We start from the raw sequence: 19,872 nt of genomic DNA on the forward strand, positions 1-19,872 counted from the left end.
TTCTCGGCAATTTCTCGCATGGACTACCCTTCATTTTTCAGAACAAGAATAGGCCGACGAGTTTCAGAGGAAAGTCTGTTTCTGGCCATTTTGAGCCTGTAATCAAACCCACAAATGCTGATGCTCCAGATACTCGGGCCAGTTCTTTTCTCTGTAAATATCAATGATATCGCTCTTGCTGCTGGTGATTTTCTGATCCTCCTCTACGCAGACGACACCATTCTGTTTACATCTGGCCCTTCTTTGGACCCTGTGTTAACAAACCTCCAAACGAGCTTCAATGCCATACAACACGCCTTCCGTGACTTCCAATTGCTTTTAAATGCTAGTAAAACCAAATGCATGCTCTTCAACCGATTGCTGCCCGCACCCGCCCACCCGACTAGCATCACTACTCTGGACGGTTCTGACTTAGAATATGTGGACAACTACAAATACCTACTGTAGGTGTCTGGTTAGACTGTAAACTCTCCTTCCAGACTCACATTAAGCATCTCCAATCCAAAATTAAATCTGGAATCGGCTTCCTATTTCGCAACAAAGCCTCCTTCACTCATGCTGCCAAACATACACTCGTAAAACTGCCTTTCCTACCGATCCTTGACTTCGGCGATGTAATTTACAAAATAGCCTCCAACACTCTACTAAGCAAACTGGATGTAGTCTATCACTGTGTCATCCGTTTTGTCTCCAAAGCCCCATATATTACCCACCACTGCAACCTGTATGCTCTCGTTGGCTGGCCCTCACTACATATTCGTCGCCAAACCCACTGGCTCCAGGTCATCTATAAGTCTTTGCTAGGCCTTATCTCAGCTCACTGGTCACCATAGCAACACCCACCCGTAGCACGCGCTCCAGCAGGTATATTTCACTGGTCATCCCCAAAGCCAACACTTCCTTTGGCCCATTTCCTTCCAGTTCTCTGCTGCGAATGACTGGAACGAATTGCAAAAATCACTGAAGCTGGAGACTTATATCTCCCTCTTTAACTTTAAGCATCAGCTGGCAGAGCAGCTTACCGATCAATCAATCAACACAGCCAAACTGTAAATAGCACACCCAAACTACCTCATCCCCATATTGTTATTTATCTTCTTGCTCTTTTGCATCCCAGTATCTCTACTTGCACGTCATCATCTCCACATCTATCACTCTAGTGTTAATACTCAATTGTAATTATTTCACCTCTATGGCCTATTTATTGCCTTACATCCCTAATCTTCTACATTTGCATACACTGTACATATATTTTTATTTTGTGTTATTGACTGTATGTCTGTTTCTGTGTAACTCTGTGTTGTTGTTTTTGTCACACTGCTTTTTGCTTTATCTTGCCAATGTAATGGTTTTATTCCGCTGAAGGAGAGGAGGACCAAAATGCAGCGTGGTTATTGTTCAACATCTTTAATATAGATGAGAAACGAGAACACTACAAAATACAAAACAACAAATGTGAAAACCGAAACAGTCCTATCTGGTGCAATGACACAAAGACAGAAGACATTCACCCACAAAATACCCAAAGAACATGGCTGCCTAAATATGGTTCCCAATCAGAGACAACGATAAACACCTGCCTCTAATTGAGAACCAATCTAGGCAACCATAGACTTCCATAAACACCTAGACTAGAAAAGACCCCATAAACATACAAAACCCCTAGACCAGACAAAAACACATAAATCCCCCATGTCACACCCTGACCTAACCAAAATAATAAAGAAAACAAAGATAACTAAGGCCAGGGCGTGACAGCCCAGGTCGCAGTTGTAAATGAGAACTTGTTCTCAACTGGTGAGATAAAAAATACTCAACTAGTCTAAAGAATGGCAGTTTTATTGCTTCTTTAATCAGGACAATGGTTTTCAGCTGTGCTAACATAATTGCAAAAGGGTTGTCTAATGAACAATTATCCTTTTGAAATGATAAACTTGGATTAGCTAACACAACGTGCCATTGGAACACAGGAGTGATGGTTGCCGATAATGGGCATCTGTACGCCTATGTTGATATTCCATAAAACATCTGCCGTTTCCAGCTACAATAGTCATTTACAACATTAACAATGTCTACACTGTATTTCTGACCAATTTGATGTTATTTTTTGCTTTTCTTTCGAAAACAAGGACATTTCTAAGTGACCACAAACTTTTGAATGGTAGTGTAGGCTACCAATATTCCCAACTCCGGAGCATAAAAAAAAAATCCCATTTTCCTGTGGGATCATGCACTTGCTTACTCCTTAAAATGCACAGTTTTGATAGGCCTACCATTAAATTATATGTGCAAAAACTATTAGACTCTTTTTGGAACAGCAAGCCAGACAAAATTAAACGGGCCTATTTATATAATGAATATGAATCCGGAAGGCAGATGAAATGTTAAATATTTGAAAATGAAATCATCTCCAAAATATCACTATTTTTAAAACAACAAAAAATAGATACAAAATTATTGTATCTACTTATATGTATCTACCATATATATATGGGGGATATAACCATCCCACCTCTGCATATTTTACTGTGAAGAGACAGAATAATTAGATCAGGAATGGCTGACAAATTGCAACATTTACTTGGAACTCTGTAAATAGCACTGCTGGGTGATTTGAAAAGTCAGTCAATTGATCAATAATATAATAATACTCTTAGAAAATGTGTTTCTTTTCATTTACAACCTCTAGAAACTATGACAATAGAAAGGTTCAGAACTTTTGTGAAACATCACACACAGTACATTAGAAAAATACTGTATATGTCAGCTATAAATCAAAACTAGATGGTCTTCAGAGATAGATGGGAGGGGTTGAGGGTAGCTGAAGGCTAGGACTAAAAACAAACAAAAGATTACTAATATAAAATATACTGTCCTTCAAATGTATGTAATATAATAAACAAGGAAAATATACATAATACATCTAAATGTATTTTAGATTCTTCAAAGTAGCCACCCCTTTGCCTTAATTGCAGCTTTGCACGCTCTTGTCATTCTCTCATAATGAACAGCCATTGAACCTACACTATTCCAGCTTTGCTCAGGATTTGTACCTGATTCATCTAATCTTCTCAATTGAGGATTGTGATCCGTTATATCGGGTGTTAGGCCTATAGAATAGTGTAGAGATCAGAGGCCTATGTCGCTATGAACAGTGAATCCCAAGAACTGTGTCTTTCCTTTTTCACAGAGGGGAGAGTAAGTGTGGAAAGGATGCAGGAGAGAGTGGGTACAATCCAGCAGCTAAAGGAAGCCCTGAGAGAGGAGGAGAAACAGGAGAACAGTGAGAAATCTGACCACCCGGAACAGGTTACCAGGAATACTCTACTGTTCTGTGAGGTTGAGAAGAACAAAGTGATCTGTCCCTAATGTAAAATATCTTCCTCCTTTGACAACTTGAGGACTGGTACCAGGCGGAGTACAACAGAGCACAGGAGCGGAGGAGGAAGATCAAAGAGGATCACGGGAGAGTGATACAGGAGGAGGTGGAGAAGATGGAAAGAGAGCTGGGGCAGGAACAGGTGACTTAACACTTGAGATTGATTTAGTCATGATATTCCTCACATCTTAAACACTCAAACTGTCAAATGTCCTGCCTCCATAAATCTACCCCTATGGTCAGACTGAGGGCCCCCAGAGGGAGCTGTTGGTCCTGGGCAGAGAGAGACAGGTCCTGATTCTACAGATGGAGGCCCTGCACACTGAGGCCTTGGAGGCTGAGAGAGACCTGGAGACACAGTACCACAGACACCAGCATGAGCTTCACTCTCTTAGGGAGGAGAGTCTGCAGGTAAGGCCCTTACCTGCACTGCCATTGTTTGAACCAACCCTGCCTATCTTACCCATTTGTGCCAGTGTCACACCTTTCACCACCATACTAAGCTCTGACTCCCCAATCCCTTATCAGGTGTTCCGGGTTTTCCGCCAGGTGAGTGAGGAGCAGAGGAGGGTGTCAGAGGGCAGGTACAGGACTCTCCTGCTAGAGGCCATACAGGATGCAGTCTACCTGTCCTCTCAGAACCAACAGCTACAGGCAGACAACAAACAGCTCCGCAAAGGTGAGTTACACACCTGGATAAAGCTTGTATAACATATTTCTGTCTCAGTATAGGCAGGTTAGATCCTACTTTGAGAAAAAACTATTTTACATAACTTGAAATAATGGTGTGTTTCATTGCATACCTTGATTGGGTTTAAACCTAGTTCATCAATAAATCAGATTCTCTTTCTTTCTCCATAGCATTGGCAGAGCTAAAGGACATTCTGTGTGTGCAGGGTGACCTCAAGGGACAAAGAGCATCCCAGTAACAGTGAGGGGATGGGGAAATGTTTCTCATGGATTTATGGCATTTTATTCCTGATAGAAAATACCAAAGAAATAAAAGAGAAACAACCATTGAAATATTAATATTTAATATATAGTATTGCATAAACACTTTCTGTACTATACGTCTTGACATTGGCAGAGGTAATGATAAAGGCTAATAGAATGATCATACTGACAATCATAGCACCACTCTTAAGAAGTGTTGGGGGACAATAATGGAGACATATTACTCAAATCCAACTACCCATGATATATTGAAGAAAAGGCTTGAATGAATATGGAGGAATTTGATTGACCTGGAAATCAAAGGCAAGTGAAAAGTAGGCAGTACATTATGCAGAACAGATAAAACAGTGATGGTGTGATGAAGGGCTCTGTAAGTCTCGGCTAAAGTGCAGCTTCTATTACATAATCAACAATCAAATTAGTAACTTCAAATAACTCAAACTAAATGGACCATTTGGGACATGAGAAGAAAAATACTGGATCCGAATCACTAAAATAAAATTGCATTTCAAAAGGGAAAAGAACACTCAAACCAAAAAAACATTCCAACCTTAATGTCAATCAATGTCAACACATCATCTGGTAAAAAGTGCTGCCAGAGATTGTGGTGGGGTGGTGGAATGGGAGTCCGTTAACAGAGTTCTGCTAAAGGTAGTACAGATAGGCTGCCAGGCCAATCATAGAGGTGGGTAACAGGAAGAAGGGGGTGAGCTGCAGGCCCAGTAGGGCCCAGGAGAGCAGAGCATTGACCAGCATAGAGCAAGAGATGACAAACAGTCTGGTGATGCCGCTGCCATGCTTCAGCACTACTGACATCAGCAGCCCGTTTGCTGCCTGCCCAGCGACAATGGCCCACACCACACCCGAGTAACCCTCCAGGAAATCCTGTTCTCCCCCCATGCTTAAGAGGTGGGAGACCAAGTTGATGGCCAATCCAAACACGTACAGGTATAGGTTCTGCAGGCTTAGGGGTAGTCGCTGGCTCTTCAGCACCCGCTCTGTGTAGACGGCTGCCAGCCCTGAGATGAAGCAGTAAACCAGCACTAGAACAAGGCCCCAGGCTGTGATGCGAAGCCTGGAACTTGCCTGGTCCTCAGTTTGCCCTGGATACTCCAGATCCAGACTGCTGTAGCTGTGACACACCCCGGCCCCCATGAGGATCCCCAGGGCCAGCCACTGGGCGGACCGCAGCCTCTTCCCCAGGCAGGAGGAGTAGAGCAGGGCCGTGGATGCGATCTTCAAGTTGCTGAGGACCTGGAAGGAGCTGGGATCCATGTAGATCTGCATGAGGACTACCAGGTTGTTGTTGAAGGCATAGAGTGCTGCTGGGACTGCGTAGGGGGCCACGAGGGCCAGGGACAGGGGGGCACGCAGGGCAGACAGGTCCCCTGTCAGGAGCAGAGTTGCTAGGGACACCAAAAGCTTGGTTATCTCTATCAGAAGCACACAGGAGGAGGAGCTAAAGGGAACCCGCCCACCCACCTTGGTGAGGGTTATTAGGGGGGCATGAGAGCCATAGATCAGGACCATCAGTCCTAGGAGGACACCCCACTGGACCCTCTTCCTCCACCACCTCCTGTGACGGGATGGGGACCCGGACCTCACGTTATGGATCACAATCATTCTCAATACTGCATGTTATTAACACCCTGGGAATAAAAGTACAAATACAAACACCCTCTAAATGGACAACAAAAACATTTTTTAAATCCCCGAAATTAGGCTAAATCTATTCAACCATAACATAATATTCTCAAGATATGTTCATATTCTAAGCCGATAAAAGTGATTTGTGATTACAAAACACGAAAGCACCACTGTCTTGCTGTTAACACCCTTGATTCAAAATCAATTAGATGGCTGCTGTACTTGGCAACTTTACTAAGGCAAGCAGTCAAATATCCCTGCACTGTAACCTTACTCAAAGAACAGAACCTTATCACCTTTTACACACTTTATAATCTGATTCACAGTGATCAGCAGAGAGAATAGCAGATGTTCCCAGGGAACTGAATGTAGATTTACGCTTTAACCTTTGAACAAAACCCAAAACAAACCAAGGCTTTCACACTGGACCCCTCAATGGACCCCTCAATGGACACGTCAAAATCCAGTTAATTCCACATTTTCTTTGTGCTGTATACACAATAGAGAGCCTCTGAAAGTGGTGGTTGTCTCCTTAACCTTAGGCAGTTAGAAGATGACGCCTAGGCCTGGTTCTTCCCATTACTTTGGTCCTTTTCTAAACAAACTCATATAGTCCTTCAGAGTGCTGTCAATGTTGGGCACCTGATAGTTTTGTGCAGCATAGATGCCTGTGAATGTTCCTAGTAGCACTCCTATGATAGCTGAGGAGCGGAGCTTGGCCACCACGTACCCGGCCAGGAACCCCTTCAAAAAGGGAGATGCCAGCACAGAGCCCCCCTGGGAGAGAACAGGAAACACCAGTCAGGACAAAGTATGCACACAATAAATAGAATATATGGCATGCTTTTATGACTCTCGTTTAATAAGCAATCATTAGTTGATTCTTCTATTACTGTTTCAGGACTGACCTGAGGTTCATGGTTTGTCTGCTGTCCTGTTTCATAAGGTGACATTTCACCTACTTTCTAACATTGGATAACAACATACTGTACCTGTGGAATTCCTGCTGCAAATTCGGTCTCCACACGCTTCTGGATATCTTCCAGTTGATTCTTGAGCTGGTTGAGATCCTTCATCTGCTTGAAAGGATCCTAGAACAAATGCAAGTAAGTTACACTGACTGGCAATCAATGAACTTGGGTAACACTTCCTGAAGCGCCTGTCAATTTCTGTCACTGCCCCTCAGTTAATGCCTTCTATTCAGTCTATGCATGCGTATGACAGTGACCAGGGCTGTGTTCATTATTCTGATTATGTTACAAAACGTTTTGTAACAGAAACGGTTTACTACAAATGGAAAACGTTTTACAACAAAAACGAGAGCTTCTATTGGACAAATTCAGGTAGGTCCCTCCCTGTTTAGTTCCATTTGCTAATTTAGGCCTAATTAAACTGATGCATTTGGCTTTGTTCAACTTCAATTCACTGGTATTATGAAGAATAACAGCCATACTGTAGGTGAATTGACGAGGCATTGCTAGATACAGATCACCGGTTCTGACTGTCTCGCTGCCTGCCCCGATCCTCTTTCTCTTCACTATGAAAAACGCAGTGTTTGGTCTTCGTCTGTTGAGTGTAGAATAGTTAAGCCTACTCATGTATAGCCTCTAATTTAGTGAATTTACCCAATACATTGTAAGCCGCGAAATACAGCATTGCGATAGCTTATAGCCTACTTTTTTTTATTTTATTACCGATGCACAGTTCTGACGGTCTTCCTGGTGGCCGACAGGCCTAAGCCTGGCTGTGCTCCTCCCATCTCTTTTAATTTATTTTACCAGGTAAATTGACTTAACACATTATAATGTATAGCAACGACCTGTGGAATATTACAGGGAAGAAGAGGGGGGACGAATGAGCCAATTGGACGCTGGGATGATTAGGGGGCCATAATAGTATGAGGGCCGGATTGGGAATGTAGCCAGCGAACGATGCGAGAGTTTGTGTTCTAGAAATAGACTACGCAAAATAGTTTCCTCCCCTGCAAAAATACTGACGTTCAGGGAGATTGACAACCAGAAATGGGAGTTGACGCGCCAAGAGTCTACTCCCCACCATTACTTGATAACCGGTATCTTTGAGTCTTAAAACACGCTTCTTATGCTCCGCAGACACACACAAAATCTAAATAACACCACTTCTTGTGGCTCACACCGATTTTCACATCTTGTGACTGTCACCCAGATTTTCCTCGAGACGTTAAACGGATTTCCAAAGTAAATTAGCATTGATCCAAAACCCTCACTCCGACCTAAAAACGAGTATAGTAGTTCACAGCACAGTTTTACTTATATTGGTTTCATTTTTATTTGCCACTGCAACCCATTCATTCTCACTTTCTGTACGATTAGTTTCATCCGACTCACTAGCTGCAGTCTCAAAACAAAACCTGTTTTTCCGCCATCTTCTCCTTGCTTCTTAAAACGTTTCCGTAATGAATAACGTTACGTCACCTGACAACTTACCAACACACCGTGCCTATCTTGTTTTAAGTTAAAGCTAGTTGGTTTATGACTAGATCATGCTACTCTCAAATAGCTCGTTTTCTGACAAGACACTTAAAAAAGATTGAAGGCAAAAAAAACAGTACTCACCTTGTCACCCGCCATTTTTGTTTTAAGTGAATGCTCTGTGATCTACTCATATGCCTAGGATGCACCGCCACGTCAGAACGATTACTTTTGCCTGGAACACTATTTGCTTGTGGGCAAAGTTGCACTGATTGCAAGTCAGCTAGCTCTTTTACCTCTCAACCATCGAGGCTGGATATGGTTAGGGGACACTGATCCTAGATCTGTGCCTATGGAAATTTGAAAATTGTAGTTGCTGTCAGTCCTCTGTAGCATGCTTGGATTAAATTCAGATATTATTCCCGTGCTATCATTTCCTGGGTATGTGTCATAATTAATTTTTTACCCCACATGCACTGTCAGGGATAGGTTGCAGTGTTATCTAGACTAGTGGAAACCGTAGTTTCTTCTTCTTCTATGATGTAATGGCGGTCCGCAAACCAACTTTTAAGGTACATGCCGCCACCGACTGTGCTGAAGTGTGTGTGGTCAATCACGGTTTACAATATTTCTAAATCCTCCTATCTAACTCAGTACTTCTGAGAAAATAAAAAAGAGCCCTACTAACTTCTAATAGACCCTACCCCATCCCCCAAATCCCTTCCAAACCCCAGAACCCCGTCCAACTTCAATAATCCCACACTTCAATCTTTCCCTCTCTTCAACATACTTACAACAATATAACAACACATGCTCCACCGTTTCATCGACCTTACACTCCATACACGCTCAGTCCCATCTCTTCTGCCACACATCTATCAAAATGTCTCTGATCTTACATTTGGCCTCACCTCCACCAAGTGGAACATTAATATCAATTATATCTAATTTCAAAAATATTTTGGCTAACTGGTCTACAATTTCCTTCCCTTCCACACCCGGCTGTGCTTGGACCCAGCAGAATCTCATTAATACACCTATTCTCTCAATTCTCCATTACAACATTAATACCTTCAATAGTAGGTCACTCCTATTAGATTTACCAGATTATAAACTACTCAATACAGACAGAGAATCAGAGCATACTATAATTCTAACAATTTGTACGTACTCCACCTAGTGGAGGGCAACTATTATCGGCAACAGTTCAACTTCTGGCGGCAGGTAGCCTAGTGGTTAGAGCGTTGGGCAAGTAACCGAAAGGTTGCTGGATTGAATCCTCGACCTGACAAGGTAAAAAAAAAAAATGTTGTTCTGTCCCTGAACAAAGCAGTTAACCCACTGTTACCCGGTAGGCCGTCATTGTAAATAAACATTTGTTCTTAACTGACTTGCCTAGTTTAAGGTGTCCTTTGAAACAACACATTTGTGAAAGCAAGATTTCTGAACAGGTCTCGTGTCCGTGTCAGGACCAACATAAGCAACATTTCCTACAGTAGGTCCACTTGTTCCAGGAGTAACCCTGTTATCTCCATCGTTCTGCCTAATAGTTACCCCAATCTGCCTTGCAGCCTTTGCATATAACACACTATGAGTGATGTTATATCTTTGGTCCTTTCTAGCCTCTTTCTGCACCTGGCATCCACCAAATGCTGCACTGTGTTCCTCCCCACAGTTACAACATTTAACCTTGACATTGTTCCCACATTCACCATAATCATAACCGCCACACTTGGCACATATTTTCTTTCCTTTGCACAGAGCCTCTACCTTTCCCATTATTTGGCATTTAAAACACCATTGAGGTGGAACAAATTCTAACAGTAAAAGCCAGGAAGCCCATCTGTACTTTCTTAGGTACAACCTTCTCAAACATTAATACTGACAGGCATTAATACTGACAGGACACACTTCTCTGCCCCTCTTTCATACTGAACAGTATTTTGGCTTCAACCACTATGCCCCCCATTACTTTTGTTTTTCAGTACCTTCCCTCTCTTCACGTTCTCAACACTAGAAGTGCCACTGCTGGCAGCAGTGCTTATAGCAGGGCCATTCTTTCTCCTTTTCACCACAGACCATCTAGGTCGATGACTTTCATCATCTCCAACCAGTGGCGGTTCTAGCTTGCATTGCATCACCCCCCCCCCCCCCCCCCCCCCCGATTAAATAGCATGGTCATTACACAGGTGCACTTTGTGCAGGGGACAATAAAAGGGCCACTCTAAAATGTGCAGTTTTCTCTCACAACACAATGCTACAAGTTTTTATTTTTTATTTAACCTTTATTTATCTAGGCAAGTAAGTTTAAGAACAAATTCTTATTTACAATGGCGGACTACCCCGGCCAAACATTAACCCGGACGACGCTGGGACAATTGTGCGCCACCCTATGGGACTCCCAATCACGGCCGGTTGTAATACAGCCTGGAATTGAACCAGGGTCTGTAGTGACACCTCTAGTACTGAGATGCAGTGCCTTAGACTGCTGCACCACTCGGGAGTCTAATGTCCGCCAGAGCTGTTGCCCGATAATTTAATGTTCATTTCTCTACCATGAGCCGCCTCCAACGTTGTTTTAGAGATTTTTGTCATACGTCCAACTGGCCTCACAACCGCAGGCCACGTGTATGGCGTTGTGTGGGCAAGCGGTTTGCTGATGTCAACGTTGTGAACAAATTAACCCATGGTGGCGGTGGGATTATGGTATGGGCAGGCATAAGCTATGGACAACAAACACAATTGCATTTTATAGATGGCAATTTGAATGCAGTTACCGTGACGAGATTCTGAGGCCCATTGTTGTGCCATTCATCTGCCTCCAACACCTCATGTTTCAGCATGATAATGCACAGCCCCATGTCGCAAGGATCTGTACACATTTCCTGGAAGCTGAAAATGTCCCAGTCCATATCTGTATTCACAGTCATTTGAAATCCATAGATTAGGGCATAATTCATTTATTTCATTTGACTGATTTCCTTATATGAACTGTAACTCAGTCAAATTTTGTTGCATGTTGTGTTTTATATTTTTGTTCAGTATAGTTTGAAAATATATTTTATGGAAAGAGATGCTGTATGTTTGTGAACCATGCTGTTTGATTTGAGAGGGTGCTCCTCCCTCACTGCCTTTGAACATTCACGTCATAGGCCATAGACCAGTGCACTGCTGTTCAGGTTAATTGAACGCTGCCAAGGATTACAATTGAGTTTGCACAGTTACTACAGTATGACCTTTAATCTCTTGTTTTGAAGGACATACATTTATCTACATCCCCATAACATTATTTGATAGCCTACATAGGCTACTGATCTAGAATGTCCCTATCTTGATTGTAGGAGTATTAAATGAAGGAATGTACATAATATGTAGCCCTAATACCAATCCCCTTGTCATTTTGATTCTGTTTCGCATGGACACAGAATTAATTAATAAATCATGAGGTCACTAAACTTCCCAAGGCTCTCCTCGGCTCCCTGTAGCCATGGAAACCATGGAGGTGTATGAGGAGACTAATAGAGGGCGTCAGAGGAGGTGCAGAGCTGCTACACTCTCATGGAGGTCAAATCTCCAAAGAAGAGGAAGAGGAACAAGGCTCAGCAGGGGGAGATCATGTAGAAACCCCAAAAGCCCAGGTAGTCTACTTTACTGCACCCAAACAGTCAATGCAGATGACATACTCACTATTTTCACACTGTCTGAGTGCACCTGATTTGGATTGCTCGGGTAGACGGAGCAAGCTAAATCAAATGACCCAATCTTTGTGTTGAGTTGACTGCTGTATCAGTCAAGATATCAATTATTTATAAAGTTTGACCTTTCACCTCCAGATCAGCCTACCTGCTGTACTACTTTGACGTGCACCAGACCATACAGCAGGAGTTCCCCAGCCTGCACCAGTCTGAGATCATCGAGAGGATCAGTGGGTGTTGGAAGAGGCTCAACGTGGCAGACAAGGGCTACTACCTGGAGAAGGCCAAGCTGGAGAAGGAAGGGACAGACACTGTATGTTTACCTCATATTTCTACCAGTGTGTCTTCTGTCTAAGATAGTGTGGTCAAGAAAAACTCCTGGCCCTAGTCTTAAAGATAACACCAGTCCTTCTTCTCTGTGTCCTCCGTAGACATCGCTGGACCCTTCCAAGGAGCTCCCAGGCTTTGTAGGATCCTCCCCAGGGCCAACTACATCCTCCTGCCCAAGGGGGCCACGGACAGGTTCCCAACTGGAGGTATGTATGGAGGGTGAAGTGAAAATGTCAATTTCTTGGTAGGAAAATACTTAGTCATATACTTAAACAGTTCAGACTAGGTGTGTCTCAGGTGAAGACGACTCCAGTGGAAGGTGCAGCCCCTTCAAGACTTCTCCCCAGAAACAACCAACCAACCCTGGGGACACCCCTGAGACTGGTGTGCCTCCCTCTGATGACCAGACAGCCCCTCCCAGTAATGTGCCTGGAGGGTGGAATGCAGGGAGAGGACCACTGGAGTCCGGAAGACCAATGCACCGTGCAGTTACAGTAGGGTCATCACCAGAGAGGGGTAGAGCCAACAGCCAGGGAATCATACTGCCTACTGCAGTGGTGTCAGAGACTCAGACAACTACTATGATGTCAGCATTACCATGGATAATGTTATATAATTTATCCTTTATTTTTGTACATTTTTCCTAGGTGGTCACACTGAGAATCTATTTTTCAAACAAGCCCTGTGAGTATTTCTCTTAGTGGGCTTCAAGTTTTAATTGTTAAAAGTTATTTAAAGTGTAAATTCTGGTGTCTTTGAGCTGAGCTTGGGCTGGAACACTTGTCACTGGTGCCAGGGTCAAAGTTAAGGAGAGGAACAGTGTGAATGGTCAGTCGTGATCTGTGAGAGCCATCCTCTCCGCCCCCTTAAACACAGGTGGGCACTACTGTGGACAGATGCGACAGCCCTATTTCAATACTTTGACATGATTGGATTAATGCTTCTTTGCTGTGTAAACACACATGCCTAAAACTGTGTTGTTATTTGTCCGAAACTAGGCCGTGCCTTAGTCCAGTGGATTACTCTCCCTCCTGACAAAGGCAAAGTTGAGAAGACAACAAAGCAGCCATAATATGGCTGTAGATATCCAGCTGTTTTTAAAATTATATTATGTACCTATAAAATAACATAAATCTACCTCCACACTAGTTAGTGGGACCTTTTAAACTACATTTTGGGGAGCATAAACCATCCACACTTTTCCTTTGCAGGGCTCAGTGTTGTCTGTTGGAGTGTGACAATGTTGACCTTTCTGTACTACTCCCACTCTATGTTGGCTCATAGTATGTGTCCTCTGTGTGACTGTCTCTTCCTCCTTTGTCAGGACCTAAGTCTGTCTACGGCGCGGTGCAGGGGTTCGCTGTGAGAACCCGTCATGTGGCTACATATATAAGAACAGCCTACAGAGAGCCCCTGCTGTGGATGGGAACTGTGCAGGAAGAAAGGCAACGGAAACATGGTACAGGTCAGTCTGGAGGGCAGGACCATGCACACGTAAAAAACAAACAAAAAAAAACCTTTCATAATTCATATCTCGAAATTCATGACATACCTTTAGTGAACATTTCATTTGTTTTTAGCAGAGGCCCATTTATTTCTGCAACGACACACTCACTTTTGGCACCCAGACCGCCACAATGAGTCGCTAGACCACGTTGAGACAAGGACATCCCTGCCGGCCAAACCCTCCCCTAACCCGGACGACGCTGTGCCAGATGTGCGTCGCCTCATTGGTTTCTCAGATCACGGCCGGCTGTGACACTGCCTGGGATCGAACTCGAGGCTGTAGTAATGCCTCAGCACTAAGTGTCTAAGACCGATGTGACACTCGGGACGCTCCTTTTATTTTTGTAATATATTTTTTTTACTGATTTGTGATTTATCTTCAATTCTCTTAAATAATAACTTCATAAGATAATATACAGAATCTTATAAGTCAAGATGTATGACTGGCTGGCTAGTGGCTTGTGTGGATATTTTAAGTAGTATATGGTGGTTAACTAGAGTCTAGACTATCTGTGTTGTTGCTACCACCTGAGGAAGGGATGGAGTTAAGTCGGAGCGAAGATCATTGATGCCGTGGCACCTCTCTGTCTTTCTGCCTCTCTGCTGCGCATATGAGCCAACCAGACCAAATATTGACGCTGATGTTCAGTAAATCAAGTGTGGTCAAGTGTTATGCTGCTGTGGCAGTACTGTTGCTAACTACACACACTCGACTGGTGACCGCATCTCAAGCCATGTTTGTTTGGATACCGGGCGTTCGCAATCTAATATAAAATTGTATTTGTTACATGTGCCGAAAACAACAGGTGTCGACTTTACAAATTTAGGCTACTAATGAGCCCTTTCCCAACAATTCAGAGTAAAAAAAAAAAGCGTGAGGCAAAGTGTGAGGGCAAAGGGGCATGTGCTGGGCACAGGTTGACTCCTATCTGTGCACTGCTGGAGGGAATCACGCAATCTTTTAGTGTTGCTGTTTGTCTCGCTGTTGGCATCTGAATTCTTCCTTACTCTTCAATAACCTCATCTCTCTGTTCTCATCTTCTCTCACTTCTTTCCCTCTTTCCTCTTCTACTTCTCCATCCCCCTGTCTCCTGTATCCCTACCTCTCCCTCTACCCCTCCTTTTCCCCCTCCTGCACTGTTTCTCTTACGCTCACTCTCTCCCTCCCTTCCATCCCCCTATCCTCCTCTCTCTCTCTCTATCTCTCTCTCTCAGGGTGGTTCAGTAGCTCTGTTAGACCTATACCAGACCCTGTCCTCAGCCCAGAGGGAGCTCCAGCGCAAGTCCACCCTGCAGCTGCTACACCATGCCCTGCAGATCTCAGAGAGTGAGGCTGAGCTACACGACACCCTGGCCCACATCCAGGAGCTCAACTCCACCCAGGTGGTCCTCAATACCACCCAGGCTGGGGACCAGGAGTTGGAGGAGGACCAGGGAGGCTTGGGGAGGTGCAGGTCCAGTCAGGCTGGCCATGGTTCTTTGAGTCTACAGCCACACACTGTGCTCTATGTCACTATCCCTGTTTACGGGAGGACAGAGGTGAGAAGATTTGTTTGTGTAGTTTTGTTTTTGTTTTAGCTCAATGGTTGGTCACTGTTTAACATTTCTGGTGTTTTGTACAATAGTTTGGTTTAAAGCTGGAATCCTCAATGATGAAACGGCCACTTCTGTTTGGGATATTAGAACAACAAAGAAGTTACTGCAAACAACAAACACGGTTTTATACCCTCTGATATCATCACACATGTGATAGAAGAGCACAATATGTACTGCATAGTTTTTTTTACCATGCTGGATGAAGCTTCTCAGCTCTGCAACAAAAACAATCACAACGGTGGTGACCTTTAAGGAAAGGTCTCTATCATGTGTCTCTGGTGTTTTGTCTCATATTTCTGTAGCATGGCAAGAGGACCGCTGGCTGTTGACTGATACACTGATCCAGACAGCCTATTTCCAGCTGAATGTGACCAATAGCATTTGATTTGAAGGTGTGTCTCAACCCCCAGTGTCTGGCCCTACACAGCTTCACCGACCTCCACCCAGGTCTGTTCAACATTGGCAACAGGTTGTTGGTGAGTGTGGATCTATTCTTTAAAATCTGGAGCCAGCTCAGACTGGGTGAGCATCCTAACCAGGCAGTCAGGACAAATCCTGGACCACATCCACAACCACCCTGGTAAGACTCGCTTGGAGCAACTGACAGTTCAGATGGTTTTGAGCTATTACTTTTGTCCACGTTCACCCATCTCTAACTTCATCTATTCTCTCTCTTTTCTTTCTCCTCTCTTCATCCAACCCTCCCCTCAATCTGCTTGTCCACCCCCCCCCCCCCTCTCTCTCTCCAACTCCTCCTCCCTCCGTCGATCAGTCAAATCTCTGAGACCCGAGGAGTTGGCCAATGTCCAGGAGCTGCTGGTCAGTGGCTACTAGGCCTTTGAGTGTCTGACGGCGAGGGACTACAATGACATGACCTGTGGTGTGTGTGTGTGGCATCGCCCCCAAGATGGAGATGTACCAGCGGTAATACACACAACGTGCTGGACCTCAGGAATGTGGAGGTGAGAGCGGATAGAGACTGGGTGGGCAGGGAGGGTCTGCAAAGAGACTTGCATATTTCTGCGTATTTTTGTATATTTTAACATGCATTTATTAATGTGTACTGTAGTTGTAAATGTGTGTATTGTCTCTCGATGTGTATTGTGTACACAGGGCTCACCTCGGTCTCAGTGTTGTTAGAAGAGCCACAGATCCTACAGCCGTAAAAATAGAGATATTTAGTAGTCCTTTTTTGCATACATGTTTCATATGTGTCCTCTGTGGTTTATTTAGTTTGTTTTAGCCTGGTTTGTTTTCAGGACTTTCAAGCTGTGTCTGCATGCATTGTGTTGTATTTATGTGGATACCAGTGTTTCCCTCTTCCCTCCCTCGATGTAGTTTACGTGGCCAGACTTCGGGGCTCCAGATGAGGTGCATGTGGATGACGTCTGACTGGCCATGGAGAGTGAGGCCATTGAGCAGGCAGCGTTCCCCTGCAGCGTCGCCATCACGCGGGTTGACGCATCTATCATCGCCCCCCTTCACCCCCCCCCCCCCCCCCCCCCCCCAAGGAGGGGCTCCACCGTCATCAACACAGAGAAGGACAAGGCCTTACTACTCACACAACACAGGTAAGTAGTCTACAAGTAGTAGATTCATTATCATTCAGTGTTTATCCAAAAAGTAACTAAAATGTTTATTCACATCAAGTAGAAAAAACACTGTTGCACAATATCAGGACACAAATAATGGCCACTACTTGCTGATTACATGTTGTGTGGGTTCCGGCTGCCCCGTCAGTTGTGGTGCGTCTGATCCACGAGGGTCAGCTCAGACCATACCGGTTGGACAAGCACAGTGCAGAGGAGCTCAAAGGCATACGGGACTGCTGTGGAGAGATGGCTGCAACCAGAGAGCAACAGGGTAGGGACCCTGTGTTCGTGTAAGTGATGTCTCTATGTGTGTTTATTTCTGTTTTGATTGTGTTTGTTTGTGTGTGTTTAAGAGATTGATACGTGTCTCTTTTATCTCTGACAGGATGAGTTGCTGGTCTCTCTGATCTCCCTGTATATACGTGTTCAGAACGGCCTCTTCGCGACACCATCCACACCTCACCGCAGGCGAGCTGTCCAAGATCTGCCTCCATCAGTTAGCCGCATACAACTCACCAGTCAATCCATCCAGTAGAATATCAATCAATCGATCAGTCAATCAGTTATCCACCATAATCCATTCTACTATTACTCAGTTAATCAACCTGTCAATCAACCATTCAGTCTGTCAGTCTATGAAAAAGGCTAGCTAGACAACCATGCCTCAACAACATTTACTAAATCTATTGACATGACAAACAGACAAATTGTATTGGGAGGCCTTCAATGTAAGGTGCAAAAAGAGATGCTTATGTGTTTTCAAAGAAGCAGAGGTGTTGCTGCTAACCAGACTCATAGTCTGTAACTTATTCTCTCATCAGTCCAGCAGAGAATTTGCTGGCTTGAAATTCATCTAAATAAGAGCAATTCATTTTCTTTGTGAGAGAAGAGGAACGAACCTATGAAGAGTCTAAATTTGAACGCTACTACAGTTACTGCCCTCTGCTTTACTTTGACTGAAGGAATGTTCACAGTTTTAGAATAGAGCATATTGTCCATGTTGACTAACTTCAATCTTGGAGTGCTTAATGTTTGGTCTAGACGTCTATTATGATTTAACAACTGTGTGTATTTAATGACCTCTCGTGCTTTGTCATTATCAGTGAGACTGTTCTGATGTTTTATCCTCTGCTTTGAACGTAAATGTTTTCAAAGATTCAAGTAGACAACCTTTCTCATCTGCCTCATGGCAGATGTGAAAGGACTACAGGAGACTGTGCCTAAACTCCAGTTGGAGGAGTGGCTCCAAATGTCAGGACTGTTCTATCTCAGCTGCTCGAACGGAATTTCAAGAGAACATTCAGTGGATTTTATTAATGCCCCGTACTGAGTAGGATTCTGTGTTTTCACATGCGAAAGGCATTACTTTTGATTTAAAAAACGCTTTATCTGCCTTCACAATGAAAAATAGTTTTATAACTCAAACATATTTTATGGAAAAGAGATGTATGTTTCTGAACGATGCACCATGCTGCATCGTTAACAATATGAGCGTGTGGCACGGACCTCCATTTCATTTTGAGCAGGGCACGCCTCCCTCACTGGCATCGCCCGGTCACTTGACGTGCCATTGGCCGGTTCAAGCTTAAATTATGACATTTCCTGAGTGGTTTTGCTCAAGACTTTCTAAATAAAGTGAAAAAGTATTTATTTATGTTGAATCAAGTTTCTGTGGTTTTGTTTGGGGTGATTCTTACTTCCTATTTAGGTGGTCTGGTATTGCTCAACCTGTCATGACAACATGGAATGAACCTTCAGAAAAACGCAGAGAAGACATTATTGTATCCAAAATGGGGACAGTTTAAAACTCACAGGAATGTAGCATTTAGTTCCCTGTTGTGGTCCTATTTGTTCTTTCTTAGGACGTACAATAGAGTATCTAGGCTGAAATATTTTGTTTTTGAAGGCGAGGGTAAATGGAAAATGACATATTTCCAAGGAAAGCCAAGTTGCAGAGTTTTCGACACATTGTCTGTGAATGTAATTACTGTCCTTGCAGAAACCATACTGTGATTTGGTTAGCATAAACTAAAAGGATGACCCACAAATGATTTGTCCTTTGCTTTCAAGCAGTAAAGTAAAAATAACATTTACATTACACTGAGTATCCCAAACCGTAGGAACACCTTCCTACCATTGAGTTGCACCCCCACAAGGTGTCGAAAGCGTTTCACAGGGATGCTGGCCCATGTTAACTCCAAATGCTTCCTACAGTTGTGTCAAGTTGGCTGGATGTCCTTTGGGTGATGGACCGTTCTTGATACACACAGGAAACTGTTGAGCATGAAACTCAGCAGCATTGCAATTCTTGACACAAACCGGTGCACCTGGCACCTACTAACATACCCCGTTCAAAGGCAATTACATTTTTGTCTTGCACATTCACCCTCTGAATGGTGCATAATCCATGTTTCAATTGTCTCAATGCTTAAAAATCCTTCTTTAACCTTCCTCCCCATTCATCTATACTGATCTGAAGTGGATTTAACAAGTGACATCAATAAGGGATCATAGCTTTGACCTGGTCAGTCTGTCATGGAAAGAGCAAGTGTTCTTAATTTTTGGTATACTCAATGTATATCATACATACAGTTAAAGGGACATTTAAAAATGTTTCACTTCATATTCATCATCTCCAGCACCACCACAACATCAACATATGTGAAAATTGTGCATTTCTATATTTTGTAGTAAAAAAGATAGTGGAAGATAAGGCTGGACTT

The 19,872-nt window shown here is 43.6% G+C and overlaps 2 protein-coding genes across 3 annotated transcripts; both read right to left on the reverse strand.

Annotated features, from left to right (window-relative positions):
- Positions 1-4,396: 4,396 nt before the first annotated feature.
- On the reverse strand, positions 4,397-6,076 carry slc35a4 (solute carrier family 35 member A4). The gene has a single exon (XM_021560902.2). The coding sequence runs from the start codon at positions 5,954-5,956 to the stop codon at positions 4,979-4,981; it is 978 nt and encodes a 325-aa protein (XP_021416577.1). The 5' UTR covers positions 5,957-6,076; the 3' UTR covers positions 4,397-4,978.
- A 260-nt stretch (positions 6,077-6,336) lies between these two features.
- On the reverse strand, positions 6,337-8,615 carry LOC110488621 (SLC35A4 upstream open reading frame protein). Of its 2 annotated transcripts, none has more exons than XM_021560904.2 (3): positions 8,575-8,615; positions 6,973-7,071; positions 6,337-6,757 (listed from the first exon to the last, which is right to left on the reverse strand). In XM_021560904.2, exons 1-3 carry the CDS (start codon positions 8,587-8,589, stop codon positions 6,560-6,562), a joined length of 312 nt encoding a protein of 103 aa, XP_021416579.1. In that variant the 5' UTR covers positions 8,590-8,615; the 3' UTR covers positions 6,337-6,559. The 2 variants fall into 2 exon arrangements, with proteins under 2 accessions (XP_021416579.1, XP_021416578.1); XM_021560903.2 differs by lacking the exon at positions 8,575-8,615 and adding an exon at positions 8,317-8,434.
- Between the last annotated feature and the right edge of the window lie 11,257 nt (positions 8,616-19,872).

Source organism: Oncorhynchus mykiss, chromosome 14 (genome assembly GCF_013265735.2).
Source record: "Oncorhynchus mykiss isolate Arlee chromosome 14, USDA_OmykA_1.1, whole genome shotgun sequence".
NCBI lineage: Eukaryota > Metazoa > Chordata > Actinopteri > Salmoniformes > Salmonidae > Oncorhynchus > Oncorhynchus mykiss.

Excerpts from the sequence above, each read along its gene's own strand:
- slc35a4 (XM_021560902.2), bottom strand. The coding sequence starts at position 5,956 with ATGATTGTGATCCATAACGTGAGGTCCGGGTCCCCATCCCGTCACAGG.
- LOC110488621 (XM_021560903.2), bottom strand. The coding sequence starts at position 8,337 with ATGAAACTAATCGTACAGAAA. Across the intron at positions 7,072-8,316 it reads TGAAACTAATCGTACAGAAA|GATCCTTTCAAGCAGATGAA; the intron begins GTGAGAATGAAT and ends CATTTGTTCTAG. Across the intron at positions 6,758-6,972 it reads TTGCAGCAGGAATTCCACAG|GGGGGCTCTGTGCTGGCATC; the intron begins GTACAGTATGTT and ends GTTCTCTCCCAG.